Here is a 17,375-nt window from a genome sequence, read left to right as displayed (position 1 = left end):
AAGAGTGAAAATAGGAAATTGTCTGCCATTTGTAACCTGCTCTTACTTTGAGATCCTCTGTTGGAATGCTATTAAAAGCCCCAACTCTTAAGAAGTACTTCTAAGGTGGTCGTGGGACCTACAGAATGATAACTGTCACGTCTGTGCTCACCAGCTGATGCTGTCTATCTTTTGTTTATCACCTTGAATTCCTGCGCAAGCATGATAGTTTAGCATGGGGAGTGGTGGGAGGACAATTTAAAAAGAAAAAGGGGAAAATGAGACATGGCCACACATTCATTGAACCTGGTCATGTGACATTCCAGTTAACATCTTGGTGGGGTGTAAGCATTGGATTCCACTAGTTCATATAATGTTGGAAGAGTAAGTGTTTGTGCATTAATATACATTAAAATTTGATACCAATTTGATGACTGAGGTATGCCACCTACCACGCATTTTAAAATGTATTGTCGTCGGTCTCTTTGAAAACACTTAGCCTTCATCACACCTGAGAGGGTTTGTTCGCCCCTCACTTAGGCACACAGACCAGAGTGACAGGTGCAGATACACAGGCATTTGCAGTCAGGGACTCTGATTTGACATTTTACATGTAGATGGCTGTGTTCCTGAGCGCCCACTGGGTTTAGCTCTGAGAGCAGGACTGTGGAGATTTGAAGGGACTGTGAGACAGCGGTTCACGTTCCTGTAAGTGTCCCTTGGTGCTAGTGAAATGAGAACCCACTTGAAGCAGTGCTGTACTGTGTCTTATTATGCACTTTGGGAATATAGAAGGATTCCTTTATTAAACATTAAACTTATCCTGGAAATTATCCTAAGATTTGCTTGCAGTATCTGTGCCAAAGTGAAGTGTGGTATTAGCCTGAATTTTTAAAATTATTATTTCTCAGTTTTAGTTTTGAGGGAGCCCTTCCCCAAATTTATTTTGCTGCATGTAAGAAATGTTTGAAAAGGTGACTTCTTAGTTACCGGAAATAATTATCTTCAAGACTTAGTCGAAAAATCAGTTACGATATAATAATTCAGATTCAGCAAGATAACACACAGTATATGTAAGAGTTATACTTAGAGTAATTTCTTGACCTTTGGTCTGAGGACGTTTTCCCAAGCTGCCAGGGAGGTTCTCTGTTAGACCTAAGATGTGGGAAACTAATCCTTCATTTTCAATTGCACATGCTTAGGGAATCAGGTCTTACTCTTATGTGAGTGGGAGTAATATTACTGGTTTGTTTAACTGCCAGAGTGACTTGAGTCACAGGACTGCTGAGGGCAAAGCCATTGTTGCTTGCTGCAGGGTCTTTTAAAGCTCAGGAAGGCCGTCCTTTGATGCTGGCTGGTACTTCAGGCTTGGATCAGTATCCTCTGCAGATAACATTTATTTCATGCCCCATTTTGCATGATGGTGGATTAACCATTGAATGTAAAGATTAGACATGCACAGTCACCAGCCTGGGAGAGTGAAGCCGGCGTCTGCTTAGCTCTCTGGACGGCCGCTCCCTGGTTGTTAATTAGGTCCAGGTTGACTTCTTGAAGGAGCACACAGTCTTCCTGTTTGTAGGCTATGAGAGGAAAACAGGGCAGAGCAGGAAAGAAGACAATGGGAAGGAGAGGGAGTGAAAGGGAATGAAATTGCTGTCCCTAAAGACAGAAGGCAGTGGAGTGGGTGTTGGAGGGTTAACGTGGGAGTACAGCTCCTGTCTCATTGGAGACTGGAGCTGACAGGGACCACTAGACGGGGTAGGACGGCACTGAGGGCGTCACTGTTGATCATTATGATGAGCTTTGAGTCTTCTAATTGAGAATTTATCTGAGTTAATCAGAAAAACAGATGGGCTGTTTGAAGTTTGGTGCTTAGGCCATGCTGAGTTAGTAATGTGACCTTGTATTTAAGGGTTTCAGGTGTTTTCCTGTTCGTGGTGATCTGCCTAACTTGTCTTACTCCTTCCACCCTCAGTGTTTTTCTCTGCTCTTCCAACCCTCCTGTTGCACTGATTTAAGTTTTCCTGATCCCAGGCTGGTAACCTGATCTCGAGATTCGTGCATTCTTGCCTCTCCCTGGTATTTGGATCTTGATGTCAGTGCCCCCGAGCTGGAATTGAGACCTAAGTTACTCCCATGCCTGGTGGGAAGGACCAGAGCCCTCTGCCTGACAGTGTCAGCACCCACAGCTCAGCCCTCCCTGCACAGCGTGGGGCTTCGATCTGCACGCTGGATAGGCCTTCTGTGCAGACCGTGCTGTGGGTGTTGGGGGGCAGGGGTCGGCAGAGCATGGCTGGGCAGTGGGGCCCTTGCCGTTTGTCAGAAGTTTCACGGCTGAGTAATTTGTGTGGAGACCGAGAGCATTGTCAGAGGAGGGTCATTGTAGTCTCGAGCATTGGTCTTGCACAGTGTTCTGAAAGCAGTAGAATGATATTTGACGGGCGTGGCCTTAAATTTGAAAAACTCCTTTCTGATGGTATAGAGTGCTTTGTTGGCAGTTTTGTTGAGTTTCAAATGTCCAGAGTGCTAGTGTTTGGTTATCTGGATCACTTGTGGGATACAGAAGCCATGGCTGTCTTGTCTGGAATTGAGACTGGATTTCAGTGTTGTAGGCTCTCATTTGATTGGCTAGATCAGAGGGCTTATTAAGAAATCCACAGTTGATTGTCCCATATCATTTTATGTTGCTAATGTTGCTTGAATGTTGTGTTGCAAATGAAAAGTGTACGTGAAAGGATGACTTCCAGGAGTGGGCAGATCCCAAGGGCTTGGCAGGGCTGCCCCGGGTCCCTTATGTAGTGGGGGTTGGAACTCCTAGTGTGTATGTGTTTTTTTTTGCTGTTGCTCCTAGTGGTTTGCTGACTATGGATTCTTTCTGTTAATAGAATCGTGTGTAAACCCAACAAATAAAGTAGACAAAATTAGTGCTATCCTGGTTGATGCACTGAGTGGGAGGTGCCTACCCACATCAGAAGCCCTTAGGGCATGAGCTCTGAGGAACCTTTGGGGTCCACATGGACAGTTTGGAAATGGTTGCTCTCGGTGAACTTTAATCAACCATTATGTGTTTCTGAACATTCTGGATACTTAGTTCCTGAAGCCTTCTACGTTCACCTGGCTGACCTGACTGAATTGTGACATATGACTATATCCCAACTTATGTAGTTATTTGGAGAAGAGCTTCTTATCACATCCCACTCTAAATGAGGATCATCTGGAACAATATTTGATGTACCTCCTGCATATTTTCTATCATTCTTTGTTGTCTTATAGCCATGCCTCCGAAATTGCTTGAGTATCAGATTTCTCTCTTATCTCACTGTATTGTCGTGGGTACCGAAGTCCTGATCTGTCATTAATGATCTTTAGGCCCTTGAATATTTCAGTGCTGAGATTAACATTGTGCTCTTTATATGTGGGTGATGTAAATAGTGAAGAGGAAGAAGATGATACCACCCTTGCCAATACGTATCAAGCTTGTCATTTTACTTTGTCCTCAGGGCGGGTCTTCCCATGATGTGATATCACATAAGTTGTTGGAACTGACCTTGCACGTTCTCTGGTGATGCACAGCAGAAGATATGTAGAAGGAATTAATTGGGCCTCGGTATCCTCAGTGAGAAGAAGGGGAGGTCCTACTGTTAATTCATTAATTTGACCAAGGTACAATTGAGAGTTCATTAAATTGATTCTAAAGACTTGGATGGTTTTGCAATTAAGAGTTAGTATCCTTTCTTCCTGCCTTAGTAAAAGCATGTGTTTTCATAATGTAAAACAACTGATTTAACAGACACTTAAAATTTGTTACTCTTCGACATGAAAAACAGTTTTACATCTGTGATCAGCATTCCAAATACTTTGTGCTCCCCCCCCCCCTTTTTTTTTACTGTTTGTTTTGGCTCATGTTGCCATCTGCTTTGACCTTGTCAGTGATAGTATTGTGAGGTATCATGGATATTTTTGTGTGTGATCTGTTTAGGAGACTCTTTAGCAGCTAAGGTTAAGAATCTTGCTGCATCTGTGGGATATAGAATTTTTGTTTTGAAATTAGGAAAATAAGAATGCCTAGGGTTTCCTGTAGCTCAGAGGAAGGGGCTAGCTCATTGATGTGCTGCAGTGGTTTCTGGGGTTTTCCAACTTTGTATTAGAGCTGAATTCTGGACATTTCTGCTGGAAAAGCAGCATATTTGTTTGTAAGGGTCGAATATTTGCAAGAATCCAAGGGGACACTTGGGGATCTGAGTATGATCCTTGCTCTCCTGTCCCCTACCTCACTGGCTTAGGTTGATCTGAAGTCAACCACTGACTAGCAGTGGATTCGCGCTTGTATTTTATTCTCAGATACTAACCTTAGGAGGAGTCTTTGGCAGGGAATGATTAATGGACAGGGTTCACTTCTGCCATGGCAGTATTGGTGCTTGTGGATCCTAGGAACTGGACACTTTCAAAATATCTTTATTACAGTTATATCAGTTAAGAAATCCCTGTCCTCTTCCTCGTTTGATTTTAAATGAAATGCTGTCAGACCTTTACTCTACCCCTGTCTATTTTCTGTGGAGAGGAGTCCACTCGGGATTCCACGTGCTGTGTTTGCTCAGGTGCCAGCATTAGGATTCCTGCACGGGTGATGTTTATCAGTGTCCACTCGGTACTGAAGCTTGACACAGGGAGCTTTTGACCTCGTTCTTGTCCTGTGAGTGGTTGTTCAAATTTTCATACCTTTTTGGCAAGACATTTGGCAACCACTTGAGCATAGCATACAAATACTGTTGGTCACATTAGATGGTGAGAGGTGCTCAGGTAGAGGGATGCCACCACGGCCACAGAAAGATGAGTTCGAGCTACCTGCAGGGGATAGCAGATCCCACACGACTTTGCTGAAGGGCAGAGACCTTCTGGTGTTCTGATTTTGGTTGACAGTAAATTGAAAGTAGCACTTTGCCTAATGGCCCCGATACTAATAGCTTGCATCACTTTATTCCGTGTTAAATTGTTTTAGTCAGTGCCTAGGATAATCTTTAAAGCCATACACTGATTTCCTCTATAGATGTTGAATATATCACCTTGCTGAGTTTTGTTGTGTCCATGCCCAAATTCCTGATCTGGGAACTCACCCCTCTTTCACATTTGAATACTCCCACCTTATTCCTCACTTACTCTGAGCAGCCACAGTTGAACACGGGCACCTTGTCACACTGCCCTCTCGACCCTCGGCTGAGCCCTTCAAAGACTCGGCAGAGACCTTACCTGCCAGGACTAGCGGTCATGCCCTTTTACATTACTTTTCCCATTTATTCTGTTCCCCACATCTCATTCCCCATGTGTTTTCTCCATTTCAAAACAAAAACACAGAAGGAGTATCAGTTAGAATTGATAGACATTTTGTAAGTTTATTTGACTGTGTTGCTGTTTTCATGTCTGTCTTTCTAAAGTCAGTTCCTGGACTTCTCAGTTCTTGGTTCCCGATATGTTTGCAGATGACTTGTATCTTCTTTGCCTGAAACTCCCAGATCCTAGAATCATCTGTCCTACACATTGTGGAACTACTGTTTTTAATCAAGAGCATGTGTGACTTGTCATTAATCTTCTTTACTCTGAGTCTTTTGAGTATATGATGACCTATTTTCTCCTTCTCTAAACACGAATGGGATCAGGTGACCCAGAGGGCCTTCTCCACACACATATTATCCAACAGATAGAGCTGGTCATTGGCCTGGGCTTTTCTGATAGCTTGAGTTTGTAGGTAGAACAACTCTGGGATTTTGGTGAGAGTCAGGAGTTCTCACATAGGACATAGGGAGACACAGACCGGGGTCATTTTGAGAAGGGCCCCAGTCCTTTGGTGTGTGCCTGGCCTCTCTAGCCATTGAGATAGCTCTGAGAACTCTGACACGGAGATGTGGGTTAACTCTGAATCAGAGTGGGTAGCAAGGACACTGCCGGAATCAGCTAGGTGTTCATTTAGCCCCCAGGCCACGTGTCCCTTGGAGACAGTGCTTCTGAGGACCTGCTCTGTGGGCCTTTTTTCCTTTTCCCTTTGCCACAGTCGAGCCATCCTAGTGATTGGGTCATCATCATACTCTTTCCCTTTACCCCCTCTCCATGTCGTTCCCAACCCCTGAAAGTAAATTCAGGAAAGGAAGAGAAACTGAACAGTGACACTAGTGCAGTCAGGGTATCTCAGTCAGGAGGGGTGGTCGGTTTCCTTCCGAGTGTGTATTGCCTGTTTCCATCCTTTCTCTTGGCTTCTTTCACTGTGCCCATTCCACGCCAGGCCTTCAGTGAATTTAGTTTTAGTAGTTCTCCCAATCCCTTTCCATCCTAATAATATATCTCAATCAACTTGAAAGTCCTTCATACTTACTTAGCATCAGTTAGTTTTGTCCCCAGCCATTCCTCCTTGATGAGTACCAACAAGTTGTGTGGGGGGTCAGATTGGCAGTGTTTGGAGAAAAGATGAGAGAATCGTGTGTATGAAGATCCCAGTGAAAGATTAAAGGACATCTGGAGCTGTGCTTCGTTTAATTAAATAGCTGTTCATATCAGCAAAGGAGTATTTATAGTTTAAATACAAATTGTTAAAAATTGAGGCATTCCAGATGAGGCCAGGTATAAGCTGTCAATATTTAAATTTATCAGTGACTTTAAAATGCCACATTGCAAAGGAAGAAGGAAAGCAAACTTTCAACATGTTGCTGGTATCTCTGTATGATTGGGACTGTTCTCAAAGTAGACATTGCTGTGTTCTGTGCATGAAGTAGGAGAGGGCAAGAGGGCAATTTCTAACTTAATTTTCTTAGCTTGTCTGTGGAACTTGTTAACTTTCTATTACTGGAGCTTGATCCAGACAGAATTCTAGTAACTTTATTTGTGGCTGCTTCAGCCAATGACATGAGTTGAATTGGCTGTTTGTTTTATTTATTTATTTATTTTTAAATTTTTTTATTGGATTATAGTTGATTTACAATGTTGTGTTAGCTTCAGGTTGTTTTGAAAAAGTGAAGCTCTTTGGAGTTTTTTTTTTTTTAATTGCACAAGAACCATGTATAGCACTAATGGTCCTACAGCCAGGGAACTGGGAATTTGATTTATCCTTTTTTCCCTGTGTCTCTACTAAGCATCTATTAAATAGGCATTATTTTGGTATTGATGATCTGTAGCTACTTGCTTTTTTTTATTGCATTTACCTGCTTTTAAAGCTTTATTAGGAGTATAAAACAGCTTTGAATACAGATTCAGATAACAATTTTAAAAATATTTTTTTAGCTTCAGGTATATAAATTTCTTCACTGTAGAAACCTGTGTATATAAGCAGGGTAGTAATTCTTGTTTTGCTTTCAAGTGTTTTCTCTATATTGTTTTCCAAATAAAGTCAAATGGTGATAATTTGAAAATACTTCATTGTTGGAAATGCAATGTGGAGTGATTTTCAAAAAGTATAATTTTGTCCTGAGAGCATGTGATAACTTAACCTAGGTTAATAAAACAGTGACAAGTAAAAGAGCTCAGTAGCCCCATAATGAAGAAACAAGAGTGATTTTAATGATATTTGGGTGAAAGTAAAACTTTTTTTTTTTAATTTAAGGTCCTTGAGATGATCTTCTTAAATACTTAAATATTTTGTAGTCTTGTGTGGGCTTTTCATCCTCATTCTTGAAAAAAAAGAGAAGGGTTGCTTAGCCCAAATAAACATTAACCTTAAATTTATGATACCAATAAATGAAGATTTCCTGTAATTCAAGGCATTTATCAACACATTTGATTTCTGAACATTTAAATGACAAGAGAATTTCAACTGGTATAATTGGCTTCCTCTTGTGCTTGCATTTGCCGGTGCCCTCACTAAGGACACCTCTGTGAGGGGAAGGCAGGTGTGTTCTCAGCGATGTGTTCCGTTCTTAGTGACCATGCTCCCTTTATTAGGGGAGCTGAGCCTTACTTACTTCATATGGCAGGAATCTTTTCCATGCACATCGCTTCAATGGTCGATTAGAAACTGTACCTGGGGGTGACTTTATTACTAAGTACTTTGTCGTTTGACTCATCAGTTATTTGTGTTCAACTTGAATCCTTTATTGAATTAAAATCATTAATTTGAAGCTACTGTCATTGTAGGAGATGTATGCTTATAGTTAATCCCCTCTTTGAGTTCTTTAGGCCTTTTGAATTAGTTTATTAATTGCTTCCATAGTAAATGTTGTAGTACAACCCTAAAACTTTAGTATAATTAAGAGCAAGCTGTACTTGCTCAGTTTCAAACAATTGAGATGCAGTACCAAGCAGCTACTCTTCCATTGCCTGTCACTTGGACGAGATGTTCAGAAAGCGTGAGGAGGTGGTGACAAGCATTGATTAGAGCAGTAGGCCATCCAGCAGTAGGCCCATGTTCTATTTTGTGCCAGCAGTGGCATTAAAGAATATTTTACAGGTGAATAGATTTTCCTACCATGCTGACGATCTCAACGATTACAGCTGTGCCAGGAGCTTTCTCTCCAGTCTGGTTAGTAATAATCCTATTACAGTCAGTCATATCCTGGGGCTTCAGCTAGGCCTCCAGTTCATGTAGTAACACGTATCCTTTCTGTAGCAACAGCAATGTTTTTAGAAATTGGTCCCCCAGAGTCAGTTATTGATGTTAACTATTGAGGCTTATTGCAAATTTAGAAAACCATCTAACCAGTGTAGGGAAACAAAAAATAAACCAGCAAGGAGGACATCTTTTAAAACTGTTTTATAAGTGTGTGTGAGTATATTTACACTTGTAAATATAGAAAAGTAGAAAAAAATAGTAAAAGTAGGAAAAAAAATTTTAATCTATTAATAGAATTCTTTAGTAGGTAGAAATCTTTCCCAACCAGAGGGTCATTTGCTTTTTCTTCCCCGTTTGTCTCTAATTATCAGTTCTTTGTCTTTTCAATTTAGAAACATAGGGTTATTAAGTCTTTTTAAAAAAGAATTGCTTTCCAAAATTAGTATTTTCACAGCTACACTTTTAAAGTTATATTTTTAAAATAGGAGTTAATGCAATTAAAATGCCTATAAAAATTATCAGTGTCATGTTTTGAACAAATACAAATTACATCTTTGGGCTAATTTGACTTTTTAAAAATAACCTTTTTGAGCTAACATTATGCCAGTGTTGATTTAAAAGCAAAATTATTAATCTCCAAACTATGAAAATATAGAAATGAGAGGGGGGAATTTTCTTAATTTTAAAAGTACTAGTCTTGTTTTTATTTTTCATTCTTCTTTTTTTCTTACTTATCTGGGCAGGATATTCAATGTGAGAGTTTAAAATAAATCAGTATATGCAAGATGGATACCAGTTCCTAAATTTTATTTGGTGTGAGGTACTGTAGCTAGCAGGCTATAAATTTTAAGTTGCAAAATAAAATTTGTTTGTATTTGGAATCTGTGAAATTCCTCATTTACTGTGGAAAAATGAAAATGAGAGACCTACTTCTATTCCTGCTTTATTGTCATGTCATGTGAAATACATCTTCTGTATCTGTCTGTGCCTCTGGCTTCTCTTCTGTAAAATGGGCTCAAGGATTTAATTGACTGCCTTCACCCCTTTCAAGAACATTGAGGACAGATACCTTGAAGTCTTTGGAAGACAAAATGCCACCTTGTGTGTTTTTTCATACTAACTTGCCTTGTAAGTATGTGCTACGTACTGTACACAGTGGCGTGGTGTGACACTGTGAACTTTTTTTTATGAGAACAAGAGCTGTTTGCATGCCTTGAGATTAAACTATAACTTCCTTATTAATGTTTTACACTTTCTGAACTTGATTCTTTCCTGTTTCTAGTGCAGTGGGAACTGTCCCTCTGAACCATCTCCATGTTCTGTACAGTGCCTGGGTGGGCGGCGGGAGATGGGGTCCTGAACTTTCTTGGCAGTCGTTTAGAATTGCGCAGAGTCGTTGTTGTGCAGGTGGGTTGGGGATATACCCCAGGTCTGCAGTGTACAGCGGAGGGCCTTATCATCTGAGGAGCAGACAAACAGCCCTCTATTCCCTCATTTTTAGATTCTCTTCCACGTTTATGCTGCCCTGCAATTCTGATTTACGGGTTGGAGAGTCAGGTAGAACTTTTTGTTTGTAACCTACAGGAGGTGTGGTGAAGGGGAAAATACCAGTTTAGGATTTGGGAGACACGGATTGTAGTCAGTGCTGCCCCGATGCCAGTTCTCACTTTTACCTGTTCTGGGCTGTTTTCCATCTCTAAAGAAGGAGGATGGCTGAGGCATAAGGATGCCAGGGAGTGAAGAGAGCTGTTCTTGAGTTGAATGCCTAGATTCCATACATTTCTGAAATGGTGATTAAAAGTATGTATGAAACTACTGATGATCGTTCAGTGTAAACTGTTTAAAGGATTTTCTTTATATTTGCATGTAGGGGCTGATTTTCACTGCCCAAGGACTTTGTTGCGTTCCTTCCAACATCATCAGTGAATGCTTGTGGTTAAAAAGCCCTGTGTCCCTCAAAAGAGTTCCTAAGTGCTGTTTTGTTAAAACATTTTTTTCTAATTGCTATTTTGTTTTTCTGTGATAAAACTGTTCTTGTAAAGTATCAGGAAGATGATAAATTTCTGTGTCTGGTTTTAGTATTTGTGAAGTTTGCTTGGAAATTTTCAGTCTTGTGGGAGTGGTTTTTCTCCAGTTTCTACAGTTGTCTTATGTTTTTGTGACGTCTTTTGTCATTCTTTTCCAGAGAATTCGGTCAACAGTGGATGAAAAGGAGCAGAAACAGCTTCTCATGGATTTGGATGTAGTGATGCGGAGCAGTGACTGCCCGTACATTGTTCAGTTTTATGGCGCACTCTTCAGAGAGGTAGGGATGAGCCGTTGGGGCTGCGCTCACGAGGGAACCTCTGCTGGGGATAAGTAAGAGGGCAGCAGGGCTGGATGCAAATCTTCAGTTAGATGCCGTGCATCAGTAATACGCTCATTTCTCAACATTTTCGTCATATCGCTATGATAATTTACACGTTCATTTCTACCATTCATATTCTTTTGGTTAAGGGGTGAATTTCATTTTAATTTCAATTTAATTAAATTATTATTTAATTTCACTTTATTGGCTTGAGTGTTCATTTTTATGACCACATCTGGTCAATTTATTAACTTTCTTCCCCATTTCACATAGTATTACATCACATCAGTACACATAGTCATGTGTTCAGGCACATAACTGTATCCTGGACTGAAGTACTGTATACTGTTATTCTGTTTGTAAGATGATGAATCTGGAACTTTCTTCATGTTGCAGAGGAATCTTGTCATCTCCTCCTCCCTTTTCCCCCAAACCATGAATTTCTTCATAATTGCTAAATCCCCTGGCCACACTACTCTTCAGATCTCATGCAAAGCAGGAGTTACCTGGAATGGACTAGATTTTCTGTCCTAACTGGATTCCACAGTCAGCTTTTCCGTGCTGTGCTCACTGTCTCCGTAGACTCGCACGGGCTCTACCTCAGCCCTCATTCACCTCCGTGGTGCTCGAATATGCCAGTTTATTTCTCATGTCCATTTATTTGATAATTCATTTCAGCAACATTTAAATATATAGCCCCAGGCTAGGCACTGTGAAGTCTTGATTTTATGAAGAGAAGGCAGAGTAAATGATATTCATGATTGAAAAGTTACTAGAAACAAAACAAAAAGCTTGAAATAGTATCTGGACAGGATCCTTATGAAATCTTATGAATAGCTGGGTAAAGTTCAGTTTCCTATCTCAGGAAGGTTGATGGGAGTTGAGATATGCATCTATAAGCACTAACATCTATTGAATGCCCTATAGGTTCCACATTTATTATTTTCACAACAGTCTCGGGGTGGGGTTTGGGGGTGTTAGCAACCCTTTTCTAGGGAGGAAACTGAGATTTGAATACTAATTTGATAAAAGTCACATAGCCAGTGAGTGGCATGGATGGGACTTAAGAGACAAAAATCTCACTGTCCTTTCTTTTATACCGCAAATGGTCCAGGGATGAAGAACTTGAGCTTCATTTAAGAAATAACCTGCCTTTTAAACATTACAGGTTTTGCGTATAAGATGAAGGCTCAGGAGCTATACAGTTAAGTTGTGTAAAGTCACAAAATGCCTAAATAGACTGAACGCAAAGCCACCTCCATCCCCTTTAAATCTTAGAATAGAGGAAATAATAGGTACGTTCTGAATAATGAAGTTTTAGAGGTAGAAAATTCACCTTTAAGAGTGCATATGTTTAGTCAAAGTGTGTTTCCTGAAGGTATAATGGCTAAAATTAATAAACATATTTAATAAGGGTTTAGAGAAACTTTTTTGAGATAGATCACTGAAAAGAAAAGGATCTTTTTTTGGTGGCATGACCTTTAGTTTTGATAATAGACACAGAATTCTGGGTTTCTGAAAGGAAAGCCTGGGTGTGAATGAATGCATTCAGGTCTTTTTACCTTAAACCACTGTTGTGAGAGACAAAAACCTGTAACTCTCATCCCTGTGAGAAGCCTCCAGAGTGTTTCATTTCACATAATTTATGTGACTACAGGACATCAGCTCTCGGTCTGGTTCACTCAGCCGACAGTCAAGGAGCCCAGAGATGTTATTTTTCTTCTTTTTGCAACAACAATGTAGAGGGTAACCTTGCCGTTGGGTAATATTGAGCCTCTGAATGTTCCGTAACTTTATTTGGAGCAGTGACGTTTAATGCTGAAGTTGGTAACTCCTTGTCTCCAACCACGTATGTACTTCTTTCTAGGATGAAACTAAATGAGAATAAGAAGTCCAGAGTACAACCTGTATTTTATTTTATTTAGATAATTTGTGGAGACTTCTAGTTGCACAGATTTCTAAATTCATTTTCAGACTTTTGTAGACAGGAAAAAAAGAGCTTGACAGTATTGAGTAACAAAAGTGACTTTTAGCCTATAGCTTACAGAAAGACCAGACCTACCACTTGTCAATACTGAAACTTAGAATCACTTTTAAAATGCCTTTTAATATATATATTTTCAGAATTTAATGGCAAGGAAGCCCTTATTTCCAATATCTTTTGAGGTTGGGGAAATTCTGGTGTAGGAAATACTGTTCTGAGTAACCTGTGATTATAGGCATTCATCTGGTTATATAAGAGTCAGTGATAATCGCTGAGGTCAGATTGACATGCAGTCAGCTGCACATATTTAAAATGCACCATGTGATAGGTTTGAACAAACGTACAGCTGTGGGGTTATCACCACCGTCAAGGCCATGAGCATAGCCACCTCTCATGGGGAGCTGCTTTGTGCCCCGTGAGTGATACACACTCCTCTCTGCTGTCACCTTCCTCAGGCAACTGCAGGTCTGCCTTTTGCCATTACAGATGAATCTGCATTGTCTGGAATTTTATGTAAATGGAATCATACAGCATGTACTCCCCCTTGCCCTTTCTTTGTCGCCTTTTACAAAGCGTCATTATTTTGCAGTTCAGTTTCTTTCAGATGATTCTATTTAGGTTATTTGTTTCTGCTTGAATGATACTTGGTAGTTTGATTTCGTTTTTAGAAACTTGTGCCTTTTATCTAAACTGTCAAATTAATTGGCATAAAGTTATTCACAATAGCCCTGTATTATCATTGTAATATCTGTAGAATCTACAGTGATGTTACCTCCGTCTCTCTCTCATTCCTGATATAATTTGTACCTTCTCTGTTTTTTTTCCTGATTCGTCTGGCTAGATGTTTGCCTCATTTATTAGATGTATTCCTAGGTGCATTTTTTCTTTGTACTGTGAGTGGTATCTTTTTAAACATTTTATTTTCTAAGCGATTCCTATTGATATAAAAGTTATGTTATTGGTTCTATCTGGATGTTGTCTCTGAAACCCTTATTTTGATCTTAGTAGTTCAGTTTCATTATCCTCCACGTTCCTTTTCAGTAAATCCTTATTCAGTCATTTTTATTTTTCTATTTTGGTCATGGGTCGTCCTGTCTTTTGCTTGAACGGGAAAGTAATGTTGCTGTCACTGCTTTTTGAGGCAGCTCAGACCATTCCTTTCTTTTCTTTTCTTTTTTTCTTTTTTTTTAAACGCAGCTCGTTGTTGTCTGTGCTCGGTTATGGCCAAAAGGAGCTGCCAGAAGAGATGAGTTTACAGGAGGTTACGTGCTTTGGAAACTACCAAGATTTCCGTGCCCAGAGCTCATTGCTCCTTTGCACCTGCCCTTCTCATCTCGGTTTACTTCTCACCTTTATCTCCCTTGTTCCCTTGTCTTTCTTTCTCTTTTGGTTGCATTCCTATTTTTCCATTCTTTCCCCTTCTCCCCTCATTTTTTATTTTATTTTGTTTTTTACTTTTTTAAAATTGTGGCATAGCTGTTTTACAGTGTTGTGTTAGTTTCTACTGTACAGCAAAGTGGAATTCCCTGTGCTATACAGCAGGTTCTCATTCATTATCTGTTTTATACATGTTAGTGTATATATGTCAGTCCCAATCTCCCAGTTCGTCCCACCCCCAGTCCCTGCCCCTTGGTGTCCATACATTTGTTCTCTACATTTGTGTCTCTATTTCTGCCTTGCAAACTGGTTCATCTGTACCATTTTTCTAGATTCCACATATATGCATTAATATACGATATTTTTCTCTTTCTGACTTACTTCCCTCTATATGACAGTCTCTAGGTCCATTCATGTCTCTACAGTGACCCAATTTCGTTCCTCTTTATGGCTGAGTAATATTCCATTGTATATATGTATACCACATCTTCTTTATCCATTCGTCTGTCGAGGGACATTTAGGTTGCTTCCTTGACCTGGCTGTTGTAAATAGTGCTGCAGTGAACATTGGGGTGCAGGTGTCTTTTTCTTAACTTTAGTTTTTAGCACCTGCCAGGGACTTGACTTTGTGCTTTACATATGTTGACTCATAGTCCATTGAAGATTGTGAGGCATCGTTTCATAGATGAGGAGTTGATGAGGCCCAAGCTTATATAAGTAGAAAGTGGGAGAGCCTGGATGAGTACATCAGGCCTTCACACTGTAGTCAGTGATTTTCCACTTTGCAGTATTACTGGAGTGAAGTTCTTTCCTCACTGTTTTTCCAAGTAGGTGAGTTAAATGCACTATCTTTTTCTCTAATTAAAAAATTCTAGTAAATCTATTGAGACAGTGTCTTTAGATTAAAATAAATTCAAGTGTGTGTTTTGGGTTAATAGTGTTAGTCTTTTGTGAAGGTTATTCTGCAAGAGCACTCAAAAGAAAAAGAGACCTAAGGAGAAAGATTGAAATAACTATACGTGAAAGTTCACTGTGTCACATATGCTTTACAAATCAGTGTTGTGTGAAGCCATGGATCCACAAGAATGCTGTCGCAGGTGGTTCTATTTTAAGAGTGAGATTATTCATCCCAGCAGTCATCACAGCCTGTGCTGTTTCTACATATAAGTGAAGCATCCTTGCATTGGAGGTGTGGATAGGAGAAAGGAGTTATGTAAACTCTGTCGCTAATTATAGCAGCATTGTTCTAAACAAGCCATTTTACTTCAGCAGGCATTGATCTGTCATATATATTAATCAACCCAGGTCTGTCGTTAGGGATAGGAGGTTAGTGGTAGAAAATCTCTGAGGATACAGCTGGGCCCATAAATTAGTCACCACATTCAGAATGTTTTAAAGATGACTTTGTCATCACCCCCATACTCTTTTCACTCTCACAGAGTACTTCGTAGTCCTTGTTTGTATGTGCACATACTTTTACAGCGTTACCAACACAGAATCTGTATAGTCTGTTTCCTCATACGTACCTCGTGAACTGTATAGTTTTCAAAATAATTTCATTTTAGGTAATCCTTTTAATAATGTACCATTTCTTCTTGTGAGATAGTTCAGAGGTTTCTAGTTTGTTTTTGTTTTTTCTTTCTGTAATTTGTGAACTATTTGTTATATTCCCAGTCATGGGATGACTCTATCAAAGGTTATAGGCACTCTTTAAAAAAATTTTATTTATTTTATTTTGGCTACGCTGGGTCTTAGTTGCAGCATGCGGACTTCTTAATTGCGGCACACATGTGGGATCTAGTTCCCTGGCCAGGGATCGAACCTGGGCCCCCTGCATTGGGAGTGTGGAGTCCCACACACTGGACCACCAGGGAAGTCCCTGTATATGCACTTTTATTTCTCTTGTTTTATTGTCAAATTGCCTTCAGATTGTTTAAAAACACTATAATGCTGCCAGTAGTTTCTGAATGATTTGATTTAATTATAGCCAGCATTTGTTCATTTAAAGAATGTTTTTTGAGCCCCTGTCCTGGTGCCGTATATGTTCTAACAGGGACAATCAATGAAAACCGTAATAAATAAGTAAATTATATTTCATATTAGAGGGTGACAAGGGCTCTACAGAGTAGAGCAGTTAAGGGGCTGCTGAGAGGGGATGACTTGCATTTTGAATCAGGCATTTTCAGTGTTGGCCACTGAGAAGGTGGCATTTTAGCAAGGACTTTAGGCATTGAGTATGCTTTATGTTTTTTTTTGTTTACTAATTTAAGAAGTTTATATAGTATCTCAAGATTACTGTAGTCCATTTCCTTTGTTAGTGACAATGAACAGTTTCCCACATATTTTCTATTTTTATATTTAATTATGGCAACGTTTGAAAATTTTTATGAAAGTCCAAAGATTTCCTGTGTAAGACTGCGCCTGTCCTTACAGTTAAGAGTCGGGAAGATTGGGATACGAAGCTTGTGTTTGAGCATGAGGAGAATATTCTGTCCAGGGCTTTAATGAGGAACAGAAGTTCAGAAAGAAAAAGAAGATGAAGAAGTGCTTCTTCTCTCGTATTTCTACCTTAAGTAAAGGAAAGGTGGTACTTAATATTAAGATGTATAAGAATAACCGATATTTTTTTTTATAGGGTGACTGTTGGATCTGTATGGAACTCATGTCTACCTCGTTTGATAAGTTTTACAAATATGTATATAGTGTATTAGATGATGTTATTCCAGAAGAAATTTTAGGCAAAATCACTTTAGCAGTAAGTACCAGGTTTTCAAGTTGTTCCTTCTGTATATACTTATATAAAGATGATGCTGGAGTTTTGAACACACACATGTGAATGCCCTTCACAGAATGTTACTGTCCTTCCTGGAAAATCATTTATAATAGGAAAAGAGACAAAAATCACTTCTGTAGGGTAATTAACACAACAGGTAGTAAGAACAATTTTCAAAATATACTGCATTGATACTTTTCATTATTGAAAAGTATATATTGAAATCACACATTTCAGTAATAAATACTACAGTATTCTTTCCATTAAAAACAGAGTGAACCGTGTAGATTGTGCTGTAAATAAGACTAGAAAAGGCAATTTTCTGTTCCTCTTTCCCTCGTTACTTTAACTATTTTCCAGTAGGTTATATTATCACAGTTCCCCT

At 39.5% G+C, this 17,375-nt stretch overlaps 1 protein-coding gene across 12 annotated transcripts in view; it reads left to right on the top strand.

Annotated features, from left to right (window-relative positions):
• MAP2K4 (mitogen-activated protein kinase kinase 4) overlaps window positions 1-17,375 on the top strand; it is a 95,176-nt gene that overhangs the window by 56,486 nt on the left and 21,315 nt on the right. For 11 of the 12 annotated variants that reach the window (XR_009049895.1, XM_057714184.1, XM_057714185.1 and 8 more), the window contains 2 exons: window positions 10,695-10,814; window positions 16,853-16,972. Coding sequence is in view for 11 of the 12 variants with exons in the window: in XM_057714184.1 (XP_057570167.1) it covers window positions 10,695-10,814; window positions 16,853-16,972 (240 nt within the window). In the remaining variant the exon portion in view is untranslated. The remainder of the gene's footprint in view (window positions 1-10,694; window positions 10,815-16,852; window positions 16,973-17,375) is intronic. The other variant, XM_057714186.1, reaches the window with a different exon arrangement.

Source organism: Hippopotamus amphibius, chromosome 17 (assembly GCF_030028045.1).
Source record: "Hippopotamus amphibius kiboko isolate mHipAmp2 chromosome 17, mHipAmp2.hap2, whole genome shotgun sequence".
Lineage (NCBI taxonomy): Eukaryota > Metazoa > Chordata > Mammalia > Artiodactyla > Hippopotamidae > Hippopotamus > Hippopotamus amphibius.
Note: the sequence above shows the minus strand (reverse complement) of the source record. Positions and strands in the feature narration are given on the sequence as shown.